Below are 21,336 nucleotides of genomic sequence, written 5' to 3' on the forward strand. Positions count from 1 at the left end.
TCCACATTTTTTTTTACTACTTGGGCGTTGTTCTTGTCCCCCTTTTGTCTGTTTTCGTCGGACTTTTACTTCGTTTGCAAGCTTACAAGACATTAGTGTCACCTTTCAATTTTGATGCCCTGCAAAGCTATTCCTTTTGCAGCCCCATGTAACACAGTTTTTGTGCTTCCGGAACTTCGCTTAATACATTGCTAGTTGAAGTCATAATTGATATATTGTTATTTCCTGTTGAACTAACTCTTTGCTTGCCAGTTACAGAAAAACATATTCTGCTTTCCCTTATACTTCACTTTATAGGATGCCCGTAGTTGTTCTTGGTACACTGATACCGTGCTCACATTTTATAAAAATACTGGATGCCATTGTTTCCTGTGGTATCGCATTTACCGCTTTATACATGTTTAATCTGCCTCATCTGAATGTTAGGTGCTTTTTCTCTGCAAGTATCAAAGTAGTAAAATTACTTATCTTTCGATGGCTCATGTTGCCGAGTTCAGTATATGTGCACTTCTGTGCATGTAGCAATGTACGGAAGTATTTTCTTGCTTTCACTTTTAGGCTTACGGCACAGCACGGCACTGCCTTTTAGGGTCTTAAAATTATAATATAACACTAATCTATAGCCTATTTCCTTTCTTCTTTTCTGCATTTCTCGTCTCAGTAGGAAACACCTGCCTCCTCTTAAGCTAGTACAGTTTGTATTGTATACTGAACGTATCTTATCCGAAGAGCTTACATATGCTTACTTTGCTTTAAAATTTTATTCTCTCTCTTTGTCTAACATCGGACATTTTTACATATTGTTCATTCTTTTAGTATGGAACCTTGTCCTTATAAGCCTTTATAAGTCCCGTCTTTCTGTTTTTCTCTCCTTTTTCCTTTCACATTAAAAGTGCGTAGATGCTCCACTTCTCCTTTTTGGGCGGTGCCCACTTCCTTCTTCTTCTCAATATTATATTCTCTCCCTCTTCACTCTGCTAATCTTTAGCTTGGGCATCTCTTGTAACATTTTGTTTAAAAATAATTTCGTACGTTGTAGAGAGTGTGTGTCATCACTTTTGACAGACTGCTACCGTCTTCCGTGCTGTTAATTATTTTTATCTTTTCTGCTAAAACTCCCATTTGGAGTATTGCCTGCCACCTGGCTATTATTGTATTTGAAATGGACAATGCTATTCTCTAATTGCTATCGTACGCCACAGTTTGCATACTAAGAATTTTAGACCTGCATCTGTTTGACCTTGGAGCCTAACCTACACATATTTAGTAATCAACCTTTTTCTACGGTCCTTTTCAAACACTTGCGTTGTTTTTATTGGCCACTGCTGCATGAGCTTTGGGGACTGAGCTTCTGCCATGATTTCTGCTTGCCACGATTAATATGCACTCATTTCCTGTAAAACTGCTTGCCCGTAACTTTCCTGCACACAAGTGATTTAAGCTTACGATACTGTGCCTGCGTTCTATAAATAGATAGTGTACGGCAATGTTCTTAGTCCAATCATATATTTACTTCTCTGTAAGGTTAACCCTGTTTTATGATACATAGTCTCAGTATATGACAAACAGCAGTGTTTGAATGCTTGCGGTTTCAATGTTAGCGATCGTAGCGCTACATCTTTGCTTGTCTAGAATGGGTTTTGTTTTTGCAGTATAATATTATGCGAGCTCCATTATAATGATTTATAGGTTGTTTTTACTAGGGGATTTTTTTGTTTCATTACTTGAAAATCCAATTTTGTTGTACAGTTTTTTTTCCTCCTCTGATATGGGGAACAGACGAAGGTTGTCGTTCATTGGTTTGCTCAGCTTGTCCATCACATTCATTTTTTTCTCCTCTTTCTCTCCAAGTCCCACCTACTCTCCTACTTTGCTTCTGTCACTCTTGTGTTTAACTTTTATGCATGTTTATGCTGTGCAACAGTGTGAATGATTTTATTTTGTATTGTGTTGTCCTGGTTTTGCGGGCCTCTTCACTGTCGGCTGTCTTATTTTAATGCTTTTGAGTCCCTTTTTATGAATTATTTAATAAGCAAATCTATTGTCTTGTTACTCTTTTATGGTACCTTCCCCCAAGAGCTTACATGTGTTTAGTGTTAAGTTTTTCTTCCAATTTTCTTTTAACAAGATTTATCTTATTTTTACTATTTTTGCAGTTTGTTTCAGGGGCTATTCCCTGGGATGGGCTATACCTTTTATTCTACTTTTACAAATTTTTTTTTTGTTTTTTCTCCCCTTATATACCAGTGTCACGCTATAATTATTGGGCTAGATACCGATGTCTGATGTCTGGGACTCACACCCATTTGAGGGCCACAAAACCCTCAATGGATGACGGTATCATAAATACTAGATTTAAAGCAGAATTCCATTCAATTTTCAGAGTGGCCTGCGGATTCGGCATTATTGCCCACATATGCGTTACCTAGTACAGATGAGCGTGGGTGCAATATAGAGACGTCTGACGCATTTCGTTGCGAGTTTGGACAAGTTAACGAGGGCTTCTCAATATTTTTGAACTGTTAGTGGTAGACGAGCAAACTCCTAACTTTTTCAATGTTTTAGGAAGGTTAGTAGTAGAAGAGCAGACTCCTAACCAGGTTAGTGGTAGAAGAGATGACTCCTGACCATAAATTTTTGCTTGGTTTATAAGGTTCATTGTGGAGGTTAGTTGTAGAAGAGTAAAACTCCTAATCAGCGGAAACTCTGTGGACCGCTGCTCCTTAATTCATGATACCTTGTTCGCTGGTTTCTTGAGTTCTTTTGGGAGTGTTTGCGATATCCCTTTTTGGGGATTCTACCATGGGTCGGAACCCATGGCCAATAGTAGCAGGAATAACTCTTGGCAGGCAGTAGCAGCAGAGAACACTCCTGTCTTTAGAAGCACACTCTGGGGAGTAGTTTTTTTTCTTGATTTGGGGTAGAGTAGTATACACGTTGACACTATTCTCTTAAACACTTTGATCACCTTTGTGGCTTACATTTACCTGTTCATTTAACATGCGGCAAAAGCATTCGGGCTTTCCGCCAATTAGTAATCTCTGTTCTAGGTTCCGCCACCGGAACGCTCTTGAAGACGCGTGAGTATAACAGTGTTTGGTATATGCATGATGCATGTTTTTGTTTAGATAATTTTCCCTTGCACGTTATTGTTTGTATACTTTAGCTGCCCTTGTTATACATCCAAGAAATTTGACTTGAACCATCTCACTTATACATATTGCGTTATATTGAATACGCTCTTCTATGAGTTCCTATGTGGATTGTCTTCCCCCTATTTCAGATCCCACTATGTCCCCCTCCTCATCCCCTAGTCCCCTGGAAAGAGTCCTTAATTTCTTTCCCGCTGATAGAAAAGAACTTACCCGCTTATGTCAAACCTGGCATACCGGTTGGTCCGCTAAGGATCAAGGACTGGAATGGCCATCAAAGGGCTCATTTGATCAGGGCAAACTCCAAGCTTTGGTCTGCTACAATGAGTCCCACAAAACAGGAAAATCTAGGGATAAACATTTAGCTGCCATTAATAAATTCATACTTATTGCACAAAACCAGAACGATAGGAGTTTAGGTAGGTCCGATTGCGACCAAGCTCCCTACCAGGAGGCAGTAATACCTACTGCCCCACCACCTTATGATGCTGCTACCGCTGCAGGTACAACAAAGCTTCTACCATGTGCAGTGGGATATACCCCGATACCCCCAGGATATTGTGATAAACCGGTCACAAGTCCTCTGCTGCAGAATTCTCAAGGATCCCAGACAGTAACACCCCCGCTGCCTGCAGTATCTCCCGCTCCTATATTTGACCCACCCACTACCGTGCACATTGCCGGTGTTGTTGATCTATCTCTTCCCTCATCACAACAAAACTCAATCAGCCCAATATCTCAGGGGTCAGTACAAACTCAGACGCCCTTAACCCCTTCAGCAATACCAGTGGCTCAGACTGTTGCTCAGTCGCCCACGGTCACGACTGCCCCAACGATGCAAGCAACTACCCAAACGCTAACTCCACAACCTCATGTCTATCGTACTATTGGAGGTTATGAGATTGACATACCCCCCCCCATTATTGAACATTACCCTTGTGTCCAGGACCCTTTGGTTCCGGTCTCCATTCACCACCCAACTATCATTCAGACTGATGCGGCTGCCCAGACCTCCACCTGTCCTGTGCCAGGATCAGGATTGACCTCACACATGACTACTCAAACGGCTACCTACCCATACATGGGACATTCAACTCAGACATCACCTCCACCGCCACATTTGGACTCCTCTGTCCAAACTGGTTTCTTGCCTCCCGCATCCCTGCATTACCCTATTCTGTCTCAGTTACGACAGATGGGCTTCATTCCATGTAGTCCTGCTACACAGACACGGGCTATTTGTCAGGAACTCTGTGATCGGGGCTTTATTACAGCGCCCCCTGTTCCAATGAACCCTTCCATGCCGACTCTAGAACCTGAGTGTTCTACTCCTCCTAGATGGGAGCAATTGGGTGCACGCCCCAAGGGTAAAATTCCCCAATTAGCAGAGGAACTGGCTCGTCTCCGCCGTCCTCTCATACTTCCAGCCAAACCAGGTACTGGGGATCTACCAAAAATAATATCCTCCCCATTAGACGCAGCATGGGAAGTTTTACAACAACAACTCCCAGCTAAATCTGACCTGGAGGATATTCGAAATGAACCTCCCCCAGTGCTAAATTTCTCCTCCTCGGTGGAAGGAGATTCGTCGCACCTGGAACTACCCAAGCCCCGTCCCCCTGACACTCACATTCCTTCAGGGGCAGGTTGTTTGCCACAACATGGCACCACATTGGCCAGTATGGGAAATGACCTCGCATTCGTTTCAGAAGGACTTCGTTCCTTACGTAAGTCCATGTCAGAACTCCCGGATACTATTGCATCTGCTGCATCAAAATCCAAAATGCCCCAACAACATGATGTTATTTCACATCATACCAGACAACGCCACCCTCAAAGTTATCTTACTGACGAGGGATCTAGTCGCTGCCTTGCAGTTATTGGCGGTCCCCGTCACCCTACAGGTCTGAACATTGATACAGAACCTGGCTTATCTGGTCCACCTAGCACACCCGCCCAATATGTGGCATTACATGAAAATTCATGGTATTATGTTCAACCATGGATTGATAATCTTGCAGGATGGTCTGAGGCGCTTCAGCCTCAGTCCGCCCTCTTCCCACGAGAAGGATCCTTGCGGTCTGATAAGCTCTCACTAGTGAGAGATCTTATTTATGACCACCCTGACCCCCATTGGGATCAGAAAACGACCCTCTACCTAATCCAAGGTCTTCAGGTTTGGAAAAAGTACGAGAACCAATTTCCCCCAACCGCATCAATTGATCTCCTTACATCTTCATTGATTAAACCCTTTGAAAAAGTAAAACTTTTTCCCTTGTTAAATAAGATGTCAGGTGGTGTTCCTCATACGGAGTACACTCCACTTTCAGCAGTTGAATTAAATAGCCTCATACTGCAACTCCCGGATATTACATTAGGAGGTAACCGATGGTTGAAGAAATTTCAGGACATCACACTAGGTACCACCCTGTCAGTTGGAGACATGAAAGCGCTTTTGGGCAGAACCCCACACGCCAGTGTCACTGACATATTCACCCAATCAGGATATGCCAAATTTGTAACAGATACCGAGTATGATGGCAATCCTTTAACAGAGATTCAGACCAAAGTATTCCAGGAAATCCGGACCATGTATCCGGCTCTAAAGGACTTTTCAGTTATCACTTCTCAGAGATGGGAAATGGATTCAGAGCCTATTGAGGCTTACTTACTCAGACTCCAAGATCTCTATAAAGAAGAGACGGAGGAGAAATTTGACTCCGATAATGCTCTTCCGGTATTCTATCATTTACTTAAGGGAACCCTACCTTCACAGATCAAAACTTGAAGACACAGTCGGTCTCCAACTAGAAAAATGGCCAAAGATTCGTGAACACATCCTTCATCATTGCAGAAAACTTATTAAAAGCAAGCAAGATGAAGCCCAACATCGTAAGACAGTACACACTAACTTAGAAGTGCTGCAGACTGAAGATCTCAAAGAAAAGAGAGCCTCTAAGAGCTCTGACGCAGATCCCAATGCCCCGGAGACCACTCCCCCTGTTATTCTTATGTATGCTGACCAACGCTATGACAATAACACCCACGCCTTCCCAACACCACAGGAGATGACACATTGGACTATCTCCCTCTGAGAAGTACCAATCGCTATGCAACTGCTAGAGACACTAGAGAAATGTCTGCATCTGTATAATCAGGTAATAGCACACACAGGGATACAATATAACCATATAAAGCTTTATAAGATAAGATATAATCAGTATATAACCAAAGAAATTAATGATTAAATAGGTAAGAATGAGATAGAATTTGCATGTTAAAGGGTAGAAGTATAGTAGTTTTTGTATAACCATAGATATTGATAAGTAGAAATGATTGAAATAATTGAAGTGGTGCCAGAATGGTAATCTGAAACCAAATAATTTAGACTGTACCGGTTTGCATTGAGACATAGAAAATTTTATGGCCTTGTAGGATACCTTCTGGAATGGATGGTACCATGGTATATTTACCCTGGTGTCACCCTATGGGATAGGGTGAAGAGGGGAATGTTAATATATGGCCTGGTTTTAGATCTGCCACTGGAATTGTGATGGACAAAGCCACAGAGCCAAAAACATCTGAAAAAGTACTGATTAGGCCAAACAAGTAACAAATGAATTAATATTTGAGAATCTGCAGAAAGCAGGTCTGAACAATGAGTCTTGACACAAACAGGTACAGGTACAATATCCAAATAATATATAGCACCTGAAATGAAAGAATGATGGATAAAATGAATAAAATGTGGTTCTCAAAATGGGGCTTATTTTAGTATATTATTGTATAAAATGATACTGATACAGAGATCAGAAGGTGTTGTGAAAGATGTTGATGAAATATGTGAAACTGGTATCTCAACAGAAAAAATGTTAGTAACCGCAAAAACAGTTTGTTCCAAAAAAACATGTTGATATTACCGGAAAATGTTGCAACCTTGTGAAATACATGGAACGGAAGAGCTGGGTACAAAATGCACAGATGGCAGTACACGACAGTTTAACCGCAGAAATTGAGAAATATTTGAAAAAAACAGGTCCCAAAATAGGTGCTGCCATAGACTTCAATAGAGAGATGAGAGTATAAAAGAAGGGTGATTTGGGCTTAATTTCGGAGTCGTCCCCAACGCATCTCAGACGGCAGAGCGCTGTGCCATTGAACCCAGAATCTGTCCGATGTCTGTACTACTTTGAAACTTTGGTAAGAATAAATGCCTTCTATCTGAAACCTATCTCTGTCTTCATTTTCAAGTATTCCTTACCTGTCACTTATTTTACAAACTAAACTAAACCCACACCAGACACTCATTGGGTGCATAAAATACTGATAGATTCTAACAGACTATATGTGGGAACATAAATGGCCCAGAATATACCTAGATCCAGAAAGACAGAAAGCAGTAGTTATGGGAATTAGTTTTGAATTGCGGCTGTTGATGCCTGCCCAGACCAGACCCCCATGGGACTGGGTGACAATGGAAGTAAGAAAAACAATTCAGAATCTTCTGGATGAACTTAGTACGTTCAATCCTCCATATGGAATAGCCCAAGGAGGACGAAAACGAGGTCAAACAAAACAGTAGCATAACACCACATACATCACTTTGCACTTGTCAACATTGAACTTCATCTGCCACTTGGACGCCCAATCCCCCAGTCTCGCAAGGTCCTCCTGTAATCTTTCACACTCCTCCTGCAATTTGACGACCCTGAATAACTTTGTGTCATCTGTGAATTTAATTACCTCACTAGTTACTCCCATCTCTAGGTCATTTATAAATATGTTAAAAAGCAGCGGTCCCAGCACAGACCCCCTGATGTACCCCACTAACTACCCTTCTCCATTGAGAATACTGACCATTCAAACCTACTCTCTGCTTCCTATCTTTCAACCAGCTCTTAATCCATAGTAATACCCTACCTCCGATCCCATTACTGTCCAGTTTCCTTTGGAGTCTTTCATGAGGCACTTTGTCAAACGCCTTCTGAAAATCCAGATACACAATATCCACCGGCTCCCCATTGTCTACATGTTTGTTTACCCCCTCAAAAAAATGCAGTAGATTGGTGAGGCAAGACTTCCCTTCACTAAATCCGTGCTGACTTTGTCTCATCAGCCCATGTTTTTATATGTGCTCTGTAATTTTATTCTTAATAATAGCCTCTACCATTTTGCCCGGTACCGACGTCAGACTCGCCGGTCTATAATTTCCTGTATCTCCTCTGGAACCTTTTTTAAAAATCGGCGTTACATTGGCTATCCTCCAGTCTTCCGGTACAACACCTGATTTTAGGGATAGATTGCATATTACTAACAGTAGCTCTACAAGTTCATTTTTCAGTTCTATTAATACTCTGGGATGAATACCATCTGGTCCTGGTGATTTACTACTCTTCAGTTTGCAGAACTGACCCATTACATCCTCCAAGTTTACAGAGAATTCGTTTAGTTTCTCCGACTCGCCTGCTTCAAATACCCTTTCCGGCACTGGTGTCCCTCCCAAATCCTCCTCGGTGAAGACCGAAGCAAAGAATTCATTTAATTTCTCTGCTATGGCTTTGTCTTCCCTGATTGCCCCTTTAACAACACTTTCGTCCAGCAGCCCATCTGATTCTTTAGCCGGCTTCCTTCTTTTAATGTATCTAAAAAATTTTTACTATGTATTTTCGCTTCTAACGCTAACTTTTTTTCAAAGTCCTTTTTTGCCCTCCTTATCTCTGCTTTGCATTTGGCTCGGCATTCCTTATGTTTTATCTTATTATTTTCAGTTGGTTCTCTTCTCCATATTCTGAAGGATTGTTTTTTGGCTCTAGTGGCTTCCTTTACCTTACTGTTTAGCCACGCTGACTGACGCTTGGCTTTTTTCCCTCTTTTTCTAATACGCGGAATATATTTGTCCTGTACTTCTAGGATGGTGTTTTTGAACAGCATCCACGCCTGATGCAAGTTTTTTACCCTGTGAGCTGCTCCTTTTAGTCTTTTTTTCACCTTTTTCCTCATTTTATTGTAATCTCCTTTTCTACGCTGCTATCTGTTTCATGTAGAATGTGTATTTGTTTGACTCAATTCTCTAACATATAGTATAAACCCCCTCTCTAATCTGATCCACCCTATCATTTTGATATAATTTGTACCCTATTAACATAGGGGGCATAATCGAACGCGAACGCCCATCTCCATCTCTATGGGCATCTATGTCCGAGAACGGGTATGTGAAGGGGTGGGACAGACCGTATTTTCGAAAAAAATGGGCGTCCATCTTTTGTTTCGAAAATACGGTTTGTATGGACCAAAATGCCATGGATTTAGTCGTTTCTGAGCTGGGCGTTTGTTTTTTTTTAGCGAGAATGGAAACTAAAAACGCCCAGCTCAAAAACGTCCCCATGCAAGCCATTTGGTCGTGGGAGGGGCCAGGATTCGTAGTACACTCGGCCCCCTGACATGCCAGGACACCAACTGGACACCCTAGAGGTCAGTGCGGTGGACTTCAGACAACGCTCCCACATGCATAGCTCCCTTACCACGGGTGCTGAGCCCCCAACCCCCTCCCCCAAAACCCACTACCCACAAATGTACAACACTACCATAGCTCTTAGGGGTGAAGGGGGCACCTACATGTGGGTACAGTGGGTTTTGGAGGCCTCCCATTTACAAGCACAAGTGTTACAGGTAGGGGGGATGGGCCTGGGTCCGCCTGCCTGAAGTGCACTGCGGTACCCACTAAAAGTGCTCCAGGGACCTGCATACACGCAGATCTCTAGGACTTGTTGCTGCTGTATAACCTTGGCACAGCAGTTCACACCTGAAGAGTAATCTCGCTGAAAACGTCCTTTATTGGAATAAGCACGTTTACTCACATTTAACTGCAGATCAGAGGTTGTGCCCCACTGGCAACGAGTCTCCCTGGTACTGAGATTAGCAGTAGGTCCGAGCTGGCAGAATGGTGTACAATGCCCTCTTTCAGCAACATTCAAGGTAAGAACTAAGTGCTGTAACGTGGCTAACACATGAAAGGGATCTAAAACTGGCTTACAAAAATGGCCACTACCTCATGGACTACCGGAAACAACACAGGGCACACTCTGACCCAGTAAGCAGGGGGAAAAGCACCATGGGAGTAGAGCCTACCAACTACCAACATCGTAAGCATGTAACACAAGCTAATGGAATCACGGAGCCCAATACCCTAAACCCACCACAATGCATTACTGATGTGACTCTGCAATGCCCTTAACAGAAAAGGTGTCACACTCACCCGAGACCCGCATCAGAACCAGGGAAAGGCTGTCAGAAGATAGAACACATTCTGCTGTCATGGAGGTGGGTACGACATTTGAGGCTGGCATACAGGTTGGGAAAAAAGTTTGTAAAGTGGGGTTTTTTTTTGGTGGGAGGGGGTTAGTGACCACTGGGGGAGTCAGGGGAGGTGATCCCCGATTCCCTCCGGTGGTCATCTGGTCAGTTGGGGCACTTTTTTGGGACCTGGACCTGAAAAAAAGGGTCCAAATAAAGCGGACCAAATTCTTGTTAAAAACGCCCTTCTTGTTTCGATTATCAGCTAAAGACGCCCATCTCTCCTCAGCCCATAACCACGCCCCAGTCCCTCCTTCGTCACGCCTCCGACACGCCCCCCATCAACTTTGTTCCTTCCTGCGATGGAGTGCAGTTGAAGTCGACCAAAATTGGCTTTCGATTATACCGATTTGTTCGCCCACGGGAGAAAGACGCCCATCTCCCGATTTGGGTCGAAATATGGGCATCTTTCTCTTTCGAAAATAAGCTGGATAGTGTCCCATTGATTGTCCTTCTTCTACCAGGTCTCTGAGAAATCTATTATATCTACCTCTTCATTCAGTGCTATAATTCTCCTATCTTATTTTTAGGCTTCTAGAATTTGTATATAGACATTTCAGATTGTATTTTTTTCCTTACATCTACAAGCTGCTTAGAAGTTGATGGGGATAATGTGCAACCTTTAGTCTGCTCCCCCCTAAACACCCCTGGCTTTCTTTCACCATTTTTGAAACCACTCTATTGGGATTCCCTAAATGTCTTGTTTCAATAGTATCCTTCAAGGATACTCCACACTGAACCATGCGCCCCTGGGCAACTGTCAGCTTCCTGGGGGATGGATCTACAATACACTTTTCCTTCATTGCCTCTCACAGGGAAAACTCTTTTCAAACTACGTTGAGACCAAGTGGCCACGATTCTAATTGCGCCCTACTGGCGTTGACACATCTGGTTCCCTCTTCTCCTAGAGTTGCCATCCAGGGAACCGTTCAGGTTGGATTCTTTTCCAACCCTAATAACATAGAACGAGGGATTCATCCTTCATCCAGACCCTTGCTCTCTGGCCCTGATATCTTGGTACCTGTAACGTAGATCTGATTTCATTGAAACTTCCTCATGAAGTCTCTATAATACTTCTTGTCTCCAGAAAACCTTCCACAAGAAAATGTTACCGTTTAAAGTGGAAACAATTCTGGTGTTCAGCTAGGTTGCTCGACTGTACTGCATACTCTCCCTACCCTTATGGAATATCTCCTCCATCTTTCAAATTCTGAACTCAAAACTGATTCAGAGTACATTTGAGCGCCTTCAGTGCTTTTCATACTAAAAGTGATAAGCCGATTTCAGTTTATCCCTTGATAGTTAGATTCATGAAGGGTTTATTACACACCAAAACTCCTATCAGACCACCTGCAGTGGTATGGGATCTCAATGTCTTCCTCACTCCTCTTACAAAACCTCCATTTGAACCACTTTGTTTCTGTTCTCTGAAGTTCCTCACGTATAAAGTACTGTTCCTAATAGCTCTTACTTTTGTCAGAAGAGTCAGTGAGCTTCAATCTCTTGTAACAGATCCACCTTACACTAGCTTCAACCATGACAGGGTTGTCTTCCGAACCCTCCTCAGGTTCCTCTAAAAGGTGGTTTCAGAGTTCCATCTCAACCAGTCCATTGTACTACCTGTCAACTTTCCAAAACCATATTCTCATCCTGGAGAAGCAGCACTGCATACCTAAGACTGCAAGCGTGCTCTAGCAGATTATCTAGACCAAACAAAACCTCATTGAAAGTCTCCCAACTTTTTGTATCCTTTGATCCTAACAGGTTGGGAATTCCCATTACCAAGCGTACAATGTCTACTTGGTTGCCTGACTGTATCTTCTATGTGTATACTCAGGCTGGGCTGACCCTCCATGGCCGGGTCATAGCTCATAATGTGATAACCATGGTGGCCTCAGTAACCCATTTCCACTCTGCCTCTATTCAAAGCATTTGCAGTGCATCTACGTGGTCTTTTATCCACATCTTCACTACTCACTACTGTCTGGAGCAGTATTGCAGGCCGGATAGCCAGTTTAGACAAGCAGTCCTTCAGAATCTTTTACTGTTTAAAATCCAACTCCACCCTTTGGCCCGTTATTTCCACCAGGCTCACTATCTACTTAGTTATAAAAATTCATCTTTCCAGTGAACCTGGTAGCTAGTGAGTCGCATATGTGAGAATATTATGCCTTCTTTTCCTTGGAGAAAGCTAAGTTGCTTACCTGTATCAGGTGATTATCGAGGACAGCAGGCATATATTCTCACATCCCTCCTGCTTCCCCTTGGAGTGGTCTTCATAGCTTTAACACCGTACTGCTGGTCCCATGCTCTAGTGTCAGGTGGGAAGACTCCTGCCCATGCGCGGTGGAGACACTGCCTCAAAGATTTAAAGTGACTGTGCACTTGGCATTGTCCGCATCAGGCTCTGTGGATCACGTCACCCATATGTAGGAATACATGTCTGCTGTTCTTGGAGAACATCTGCTTTATTCTGAGAACTCAGTATGCATCAAATATAATTTTTAAATTGAAGGGAGCTCACAGTCATAGAAATCAGTATACGCTCAGCTTCTTTGTATCAGTCTATATTCCTTAAAAGTAAAAAAGTATCAGGAAATCATAGTAGGATCTATCAGATCAGTGTACCTGCCCCATTTGGCTAAATTATTCAATGAGCCAAGCATACTTTCAGGGGTGGTATCGCAATCCTCATTAATCCTTATTTTTGAAAATAATTTTTTCATTAAGATTTACTTTTAGACCAAAGCCCTTTAAGCAGTATGTCATCAGGCCAAAGCCATTATATATATATATATCTCAAATTTCTTTCTGTTATATGTATGTAACACTTTAGAGATAGTACTTAGCTTTTATAAAGCTCTCAAATGCTGGAGACCGGATGTCACCGACATAGATCCATGTTTCGCATTTCCACGCTGTTTCAAGGTAGTCTTCTATAAAAAATAATAGTTCTTAATAAACAGCAATACTACTATGTTCTAATACATTTCTTGATCAATACGAACCAAGAATATTTCTGACGGACGGCGTCTAAGATGGCCGCCGATACTTTTCACCAGGGTTTTATAACCAATCAATTCCCTTTCAACGAGGAGCACCAATCACAATTCAGGAACTGAACAGCTGACTAGAATTCAATCAATGAGACAATCGGGGATCATAATATTATTAAATGAGTGTCTGCCATTCAATTTCCCGATTGAGCCCATATGGTTCCACTGTATTTAATATGAAAATCCCAAATTGTTCTTTAAAATTTAACACTTTTTCAGTATCACCGCCCTCCCACCCTTCTTTAATCTGATCAATAATATGCCACTGTAAGTCTGATATTAAATGATGACAATCTGCCCAATGTTGTACTAATGGGGCCTCTAGTTTATTAGTGAGGATCTTTGATTTATGTTCGATAAGCCTAACTTTTACTGGTCTCATACTTCGTCCCTCATAGACTTTATTGCAAGGGCGTTGTATAATGTACACCACCATTTTGTGGAGCAATCCGAATCAAAAGCAGAAGTAATCTTGCGATGTATTTGGGGATCGGACCATATCGGTCCTATTATTGAAGTTTGGCACCACTGGCAATGTTCACATTTTGAATGGCAGACACTCATTTAATAGTATTATGATCCTTGTCCGTCAGAAATATTCTTGGTTCGTATCGATCAAGATATGTATTAGGACATAGTAGTATTACTGTTTATTAAGAACTATTATTTTTTATAGGAGACTACCTTGAAACAGCGTGGAAACGCGAAACATGGGTCTATGTCGGTCTCCAGCATTTGAGAGTTTTATAAAAGCTAAGTACTCTCTCTCAAGTACTCTCTCTCATATAACAGAAAGAAATTTGAGATATATATATATATAATGGCTTTGGCCTGATGACATACTGCTTAAAGGGCTTTGGTCTAAAAAAAAACCTGAAAGTAAATGTTAATAAAAAAATTGTTTTACAAAATAAGGATTAATGAGGATTGCGATACCACCCCTGAAAGTACGCTTGCCTCATTGAATAATTTAGCCAAATAGGGGCAGGTACGCTGATCTGATAGATCCTACTTTGATTTCCTGATACTTTTTTATCTTTAAGGAATATAGACTGATACAAAGAAGCTGAGCGTATACTGATTTATATTATTCTGAGAACTGACATAGGCCATTTTTGGCAGGATCTGGTACTCAGCTGTGGCAGTGACTCCATTGGCTTGCGGATTGCAAGGTTGCAGTTGTGGATTTTAATAGCGATTACTTGGATCCTTCTTAGTAACATAGTAGATGACGGCAGAAAAAGACCTGCACGGTCCATCCAGTCTGCCCAACAAGATAACTCATATTTGCTACTTTTTGTGTATACCCTACTTTGATTTGTACCTGTGCTCTTCAGGGCACAGATCGTATAAGTCTGCCCAGCACTATCCCCGCCTCCCAACCACCAGCCCCGCCTCCCAACCACTGGCTCTGGCACAGACCGTATAAGTCTGCCCAGCACTACCCCCGCCTCCCAACCACCAGTCCCGCTTCCCACCATCGGCTCTGGCACAGACCGTATAAGTCTGCTCAGCACTATCCCCGCCTCCCAACCACCAGCCCCGCCTCCCGATCTTGACTAAGCTCCTGAGGATCCATTCCTTCGGCACAGGATTCCTTTATGCTTATCCCACGCATGTTTGAATTCCGTTACCGTTTTCATTTCCATCACCTCCCGCGGGAGGGCATTCCAAGCATCCACTACTCTCTCCGTGAAAAAATACTTCCTGACATTTTTCTTGAGTCTGCCCCCATTTCAATCTCATTTCATCTCCTCTCGTTCTACCATCTTCCCATCTCCGGAAAAGGTTCATTTGCGGATTAATACCTTTCAAATATTTGAATGTCTGTATCATATCACCCCTGTTTCTCCTTTCCTCCAGGGTATACATGTTCAGGTCCGCAAGTCTCTCCTCATACGTCTTGTAACGCAAATCCCATACCATTCTCATAGCTTTTCTTTGCACCGCTTCCATTTTTTTTTACATCCTTAGCAAGGTATGGCCTCCAAAACTGAACACAATACTCCAGGTGGGGCCTCACCAACGACTTATACAGGGGCATCAACACCTCTTTTCTTCTGCTGGTCACACCTCTCTCTATACATCCTAACAACCTTCTAGCTACGGCCACAGCCTTGTCACACTGTTTCATCGCCTTCAAATCCTCAGATACTATCACCCCAAGATCCCTCTCTCCGCCCGTACCTATCAGACTCTCCCCGCCTAACACATACGTCTCGCGTGGATTTCTATTCCCTAAGTGCATCACTTTGCATTTCTTCGCATTGAATTTTAATTGCCAAACCTTAGACCATTCTTCTTGCTTCCTCAGATCCTTTTTCATGTTTTCCACTCCCTCCCGGGTGTCCACTCTGTTACAGATCTTAGTATCATCCGCAAATAGGCAAACTTTACCTTCTAACCCTTCGGCAATGTCACTCACAAATATATTGAACAGAATCGGCCCCAGCACCGATCCCTGAGGCACTCTACTACTCACCTTTCCCTCCTCTGAGCGAATTCCATTCACCACCACCCTCTGGCGTCTGTCCGTCAACCAGTTCCTAATCCAGTTCACCACTTCAGGTCCTATCTTCAGCCCCTCCAGTTTATTTAAGAGCCTCTTGTGAGGAACCGTGTCAAAAGCTTTGCTGAAATCTAAGTAGATTACGTCCATAGCTCGTCCCTGATTCAATTCTCCTGTCACCCAATCAAAGAACTCAATGAGATTCGTTTGGCACGATTTCCCTTTGGTAAAACCATGTTGCTCCGGATCTTGCAACTTATTGGCTTCCAGGAAATTCACTATCCTTTCCTTCAGCATCGCTTTCATTACTTTTCCAATAACCGAAGTGAGGCTTACCGGCCTCTAGTTTCCAGCTTCTTCCCTATCACCACTTTTGTGAAGAGGGACCACCTCCGCCGTTCTCCAATCCCTCGGAACCTTTCCCGTCTGCAAGGATATATTAAACAAATCTGTTATATCAAACCAAACCGTTTGATGGTCACTGCTGCCCAGGAGGGCACCCACTCGGATATTTGACACGCTATCCCTATTTGTGAGCACCAGATCCAGTGTCGCTCCCTCCCTTGTGGGTTCCATCACCATTTGTCTGAGCAAAACACTTTGGAAAAGCATCCATGATCCCTCTACTTCTTTCCGATTCCGCAGACGGAACCTTCCAATCTACATCCGGCAGATTGAAATCTCCCAGCAACAGCACCTCTCTCTTGCTTCCCAACTTTTGAATATCTGCGATCAGGTCTTTATCTAATTGCTCCAATTGTGTCGGAGGTCTGTAGACAACACCCACGTGGACAGAGGTTCTATCATCTCTTTTTAAGGTGATCCATATCGCTTCTTCCTTTCCCCAGGTCCCTGTCATTTCAGTCGCAGTGATATCATTCCTCACATACAGAGCTACTCCTCCACCTTTACGACCCTCTCTATGCTTCCTAAATAGATTGTAGCCTGGTATGTTTACATCCCATTCATGGGAACCATTGAGCCACGTCTCCGTGATTGCAACAACATCCAAGTCTGCCTCCAACATCAGGGCCTGAAAGTCATGAACTTTATTGCTTAGACTGCGAGCATTTGTGGTCATCGTTTTCCATCTACATTTCCTGGAATGCGTTTCAACATTAGTGATTTGGGGGTTTCTTTTCTCTTTGGGTACCTTCATATCTTTTTGTTCCACATTTATTATTTTTTCTTTGGCTTCCGTTCTGTTTTCAAGAACATCACAGTGCTGTAATGGAGTAAAAGAATTTTATAGGGGCAACACTTGTGAGGTCGGATGTTTTCTTGTCACATAACGAAGTCTGCCTGAGCCTACAGTGATCCATCTATTTTTAGGTGGTTTTATCCTTTGTGGTAGTGGTCGTAATTTGGTATGATTCTGTGCAGTATGATATTGTGCGGTCCTAGATGCTGCTTTAAGTGCATCTAGTTCCTGTTTTACTTTGCTGAGCTCGTGTTTTAATCTAGTGAGTTGCAGACAGATAGGACAAGCCTTAAGTCTCCAGATAATTCGTCTTGAAACTAAAGCACCACAATTATTACAGAGAATAAAAGTCATCCTGATTGGTTGAAATGGGTATGAACAGGTGTGATATAGTGAGAAGCCTATGGATCTGTTGGCTGAGATTATTATTAGAGCAGTAATCCTTAGCTGGTGAGTAGAAGACTGGGGATTCCTGTGATAATGAGGGGTTTTCTTTTCAGAGACAGTTGTAATATGGGTGGAGTTAATTTGTGATAAGTAGTGTATTTGGGGAAGTTATTTATGAAGTGTCCTTCTTGGGGTGGGTGGGCTTAAGCTTAAGACTTTAGGAATGTCTCCCCTGTAACCTATCTGAAGAGCTGCACTTAAATTCACCAGAAGAAATGTCCAGGTGTACAGCTCTAAGGATTGGGACATGCAAATCACAATTTTAGCAGAGTATGTAACAAAAACAGGAAAGATATAAAGATATAAATGCAGAATTAAGCCAAAGCCAGAGCAATTCTTATCTGTGTGTATCCTTTAGGCAGAAGTCAGTAAAGACCATGTAGTTTAACTGCTCCTCCTGCAAACACAAGCTATCAGCCTCACATTAACCTACAGATTTACAAGCCAGATGGGGGAAGGGTACACTTTTAGGGAGCAAACAAAAGATCTAATTCTTTTGGTAGTTTTCAGATTAAACAGATATCAAACCAGTTTAAAACACAGCAAGTAAATCACAATATTAGCAGCTATATCTTAGGATAGCATTTTACCTTATATTCATCGCAAACCACTGACTCAGGCATAGATGCTGAAACATGGCTCGTGTTGGGTATCAGAATAAAATATTGCTATCCCAATTCTGGAAGCCCTTAGTGCTGTTTTTGTGTTTGTGTGTGTATTGTTCATATCATCTCAGGGTCAGAGTTTCCTCGTTTTGTAGCACTTCCCAAAAGGTGTTTGTAAGTTTGATTAAGCTAAGTTAAATGTTGGTGTGAGGTTGGATTGTTCTTTAGCATTGGAAAAACAGTTTTCTTCAGTTATATACAATTGTTATTTTTCATTATGAAAGATTTGTTGTATTCAGAAGTTTCTACAATATGTTTCTGGGGTTGCTCCATGTTATTCAGAATAATGTAGCCAGATTATTCACAGGCCTAAAGCCCTGGGATCATATTACACCAACTTTAAAATTATTACACAGGTTCCTTATTACTTATCAGGTTCAATTTAAAATCTAGACTGTAGTCTAAGAGGGTACTTTTATAAAGTTTTTTCAATGAGTATTCCCGCGTTTACCTGTGCAAAAGAACTTTTATAAAATTACCCAACAGTATGCGCACATATAAGTACATGCAGTCACAAGAAGGTATGTACTTTTACATGATCTGCATGTAGGCATTATCTGGTGCCTAGTTTGAGCAGAGTCATGAAGTATGCAGGTAGTTTATAAAGTAAACACATAGGAATAAATTCTATATATGTTGCTAAAAGTTAGGCGCCAAAAAACTGGGCACTAATAATAGCAGAGTTGGGTGCCAAATCTGTTATAGAATACTAGTATAAATTCACAGTTATGCTGCAGACTTTAAGTGTGACCTCTTATGCCATGTCTATGGCTGGTGAAATGGTGGTGCCTTATTGTGGCAGTTGGATGCATAAATGCAGCTATTTTGTAAAGTGTGTGCAAGCATAGTTAGAATGCCTCTGATACGTCCATATCCCTCTCACGTTACTGCCCCCTTTATAGTTGCACGCAAGAGAAGTTAGGCGTGCTGTTTATAGGAAAGAGGCATTTCTGTTACACAAGTTAGCACCAATTAGGGCTTGTTAATGCCAATTATTGGTATTTATCACCAATTATTTGCCAATTTTTATGTGCGCAACTAGCCCTAATCTATAACTGCATGCCTAAATTTGGGCACTGTTTATTGAATTTGGGTAATAGCGCATACTTCACATACATTTTTGCCTACTCCTAAGCAGATATGAAGGTGTATGAATCATTTTAGCTGTGATTTCTGCAGGTTTTATGATGCAATTTTATAGAAGTCACATAGTTGTTTTTATGTCTTTATAAAATAACACCAAAATAGACGTCTACTTGTTCTTGTATATAGAAATTACCATCCTCAGCCTTAGTAATCTGGACCCTATATACTTGATGGAAAAATTGATCCCTTATAACTCAGTGGAAAGTTAAGATTCTCTCAAATTTTCTTTCTAGATTTGCCATCTCCTAAAAAATAGGTTACAGTCTTCTATAAGTAGAGCTTTTCATTAAAGATCTGGAACCATCTCCCTGTGGCAGTCACAATGTTAGACAATTTCCTAAATTTTAGAGTGCTAGTAAAAACACTTATATTTCAATCAGTGTTTCCTTGATAAATTTATGTTCCTTAACTTTTATTTTGTTGCTAATAGTTAAACCTCAGTTATGATTTTAAATATTTTTATCTTATTTTATTTATTTATTGCATTTGTACCCCACATTATCCCACCTTTTTGCAGGCTCAATGTGGCTTACAGAGTGAGGTAATGTTAAAATCAATACATATTTTAAATACAGTTGGTCATAGGCTAATGTAAAAGATTATGATAAAATCGATACATGATTTAAATACAGTTGATCCTAAGCTGATGTAAAAGAGGTAGTAGATGGGCGGATGTTATTGTATGTAATGGTTTATTTGTTACTTTTATTTAATGTTGTAAATTGTTATATTGGTTTTAAAATTCTTGTAATGCATCATGAGCATATTTGGATTATGGTGTAATAAACATTAACATAAAATATTACTACTGTACTTTTTAATACATAGATTTCAAAGAATATTAAGAATATCGTCCGAGCATTACGTCTTTTTGACTACAACCAAAAGGGGCAAATACAACGACATGAACTAAGACAAGTTCTTGAGAACTACTGCTTTAGAATGAAAGATGCTGAATATAATAAGTAAGTAAAGAAATAGTTGCATGGTATGGTTGAATGAAGATATTAGTCTGCTAAACCTACTTCAGTTTATACTTGTTCAAGCATTTGTTTATTTGTGATTATTTAGAGAAAGGCTGGAAACATACCAGAGGTAACTTATTTTTCCCTGACCTTAAGAATACTATTGAACAAACATTTGGGAGAGTTACAGTGATAGAATAGGTGGTGGCCAGGAAATGGAATCTTCACAGATACAGGCAGCAGACAGTAGAAACCAGCTTTTATTATGAACCAAAAGATACAAAAAGTCTGTTATTGTCACAGATTTGGAATGCAAACATAGGCAGTATTCAGATGGAACTTCATTTCTTTTTCTTTTTAATTGTAAATTCTTTATTGACCATTCCAGAACAGATAGAAAAATGCCAATAACTCGAAGACAATAAGTCAGCAATTTTGCCAGAATGAACTTTGAGGTAAAACAAATTGCAAGTGTCTAACATACAAATCTTAAAACAGCATCTTCAAACGAAAAACCTCCCCTACCCTCCACCCCAAAAAGAAAGAAAGAAAGAAAGAAAGAGAAAATTACCAATTAACTAAATTCCATTTCTGTGCATAATGTTCTTGTGTGCTATGTAGCACTGCAGTAATTTTTTCAAATTTGCAAATTTACTCACACTCTGCTAAGATTGCAGCATAGGACTTTGTATAGATTTCCAGGTTCAGAGGATAAATATTTTGACAGCCAACAACAAAGTCATAATTAAAGATCTACGCGTATCATTCTGCAAACACGCTGGAAAATGTCCTAATGAACCAATGTTAGGCAAATTGCGACAAGAAATTCCTGTCCATTGTAG

At 41.3% G+C, this 21,336-nt stretch overlaps 1 protein-coding gene across 1 annotated transcript in view; it reads left to right on the top strand.

Moving 5' to 3' along the window:
- The window catches only part of EFCAB6 (EF-hand calcium binding domain 6), a 1,149,121-nt gene that overhangs the window by 255,672 nt on the left and 872,113 nt on the right, over positions 1-21,336 (top strand). Inside the window, exon 6 of the mRNA XM_030215418.1 lies at positions 20,358-20,494. Within this exon, the coding sequence (XP_030071278.1) occupies positions 20,358-20,494 (137 nt within the window). The remainder of the gene's footprint in view (positions 1-20,357; positions 20,495-21,336) is intronic.

Source organism: Microcaecilia unicolor, chromosome 9 (genome assembly GCF_901765095.1).
Source record: "Microcaecilia unicolor chromosome 9, aMicUni1.1, whole genome shotgun sequence".
NCBI classification, from domain to species: domain Eukaryota; kingdom Metazoa; phylum Chordata; class Amphibia; order Gymnophiona; family Siphonopidae; genus Microcaecilia; species Microcaecilia unicolor.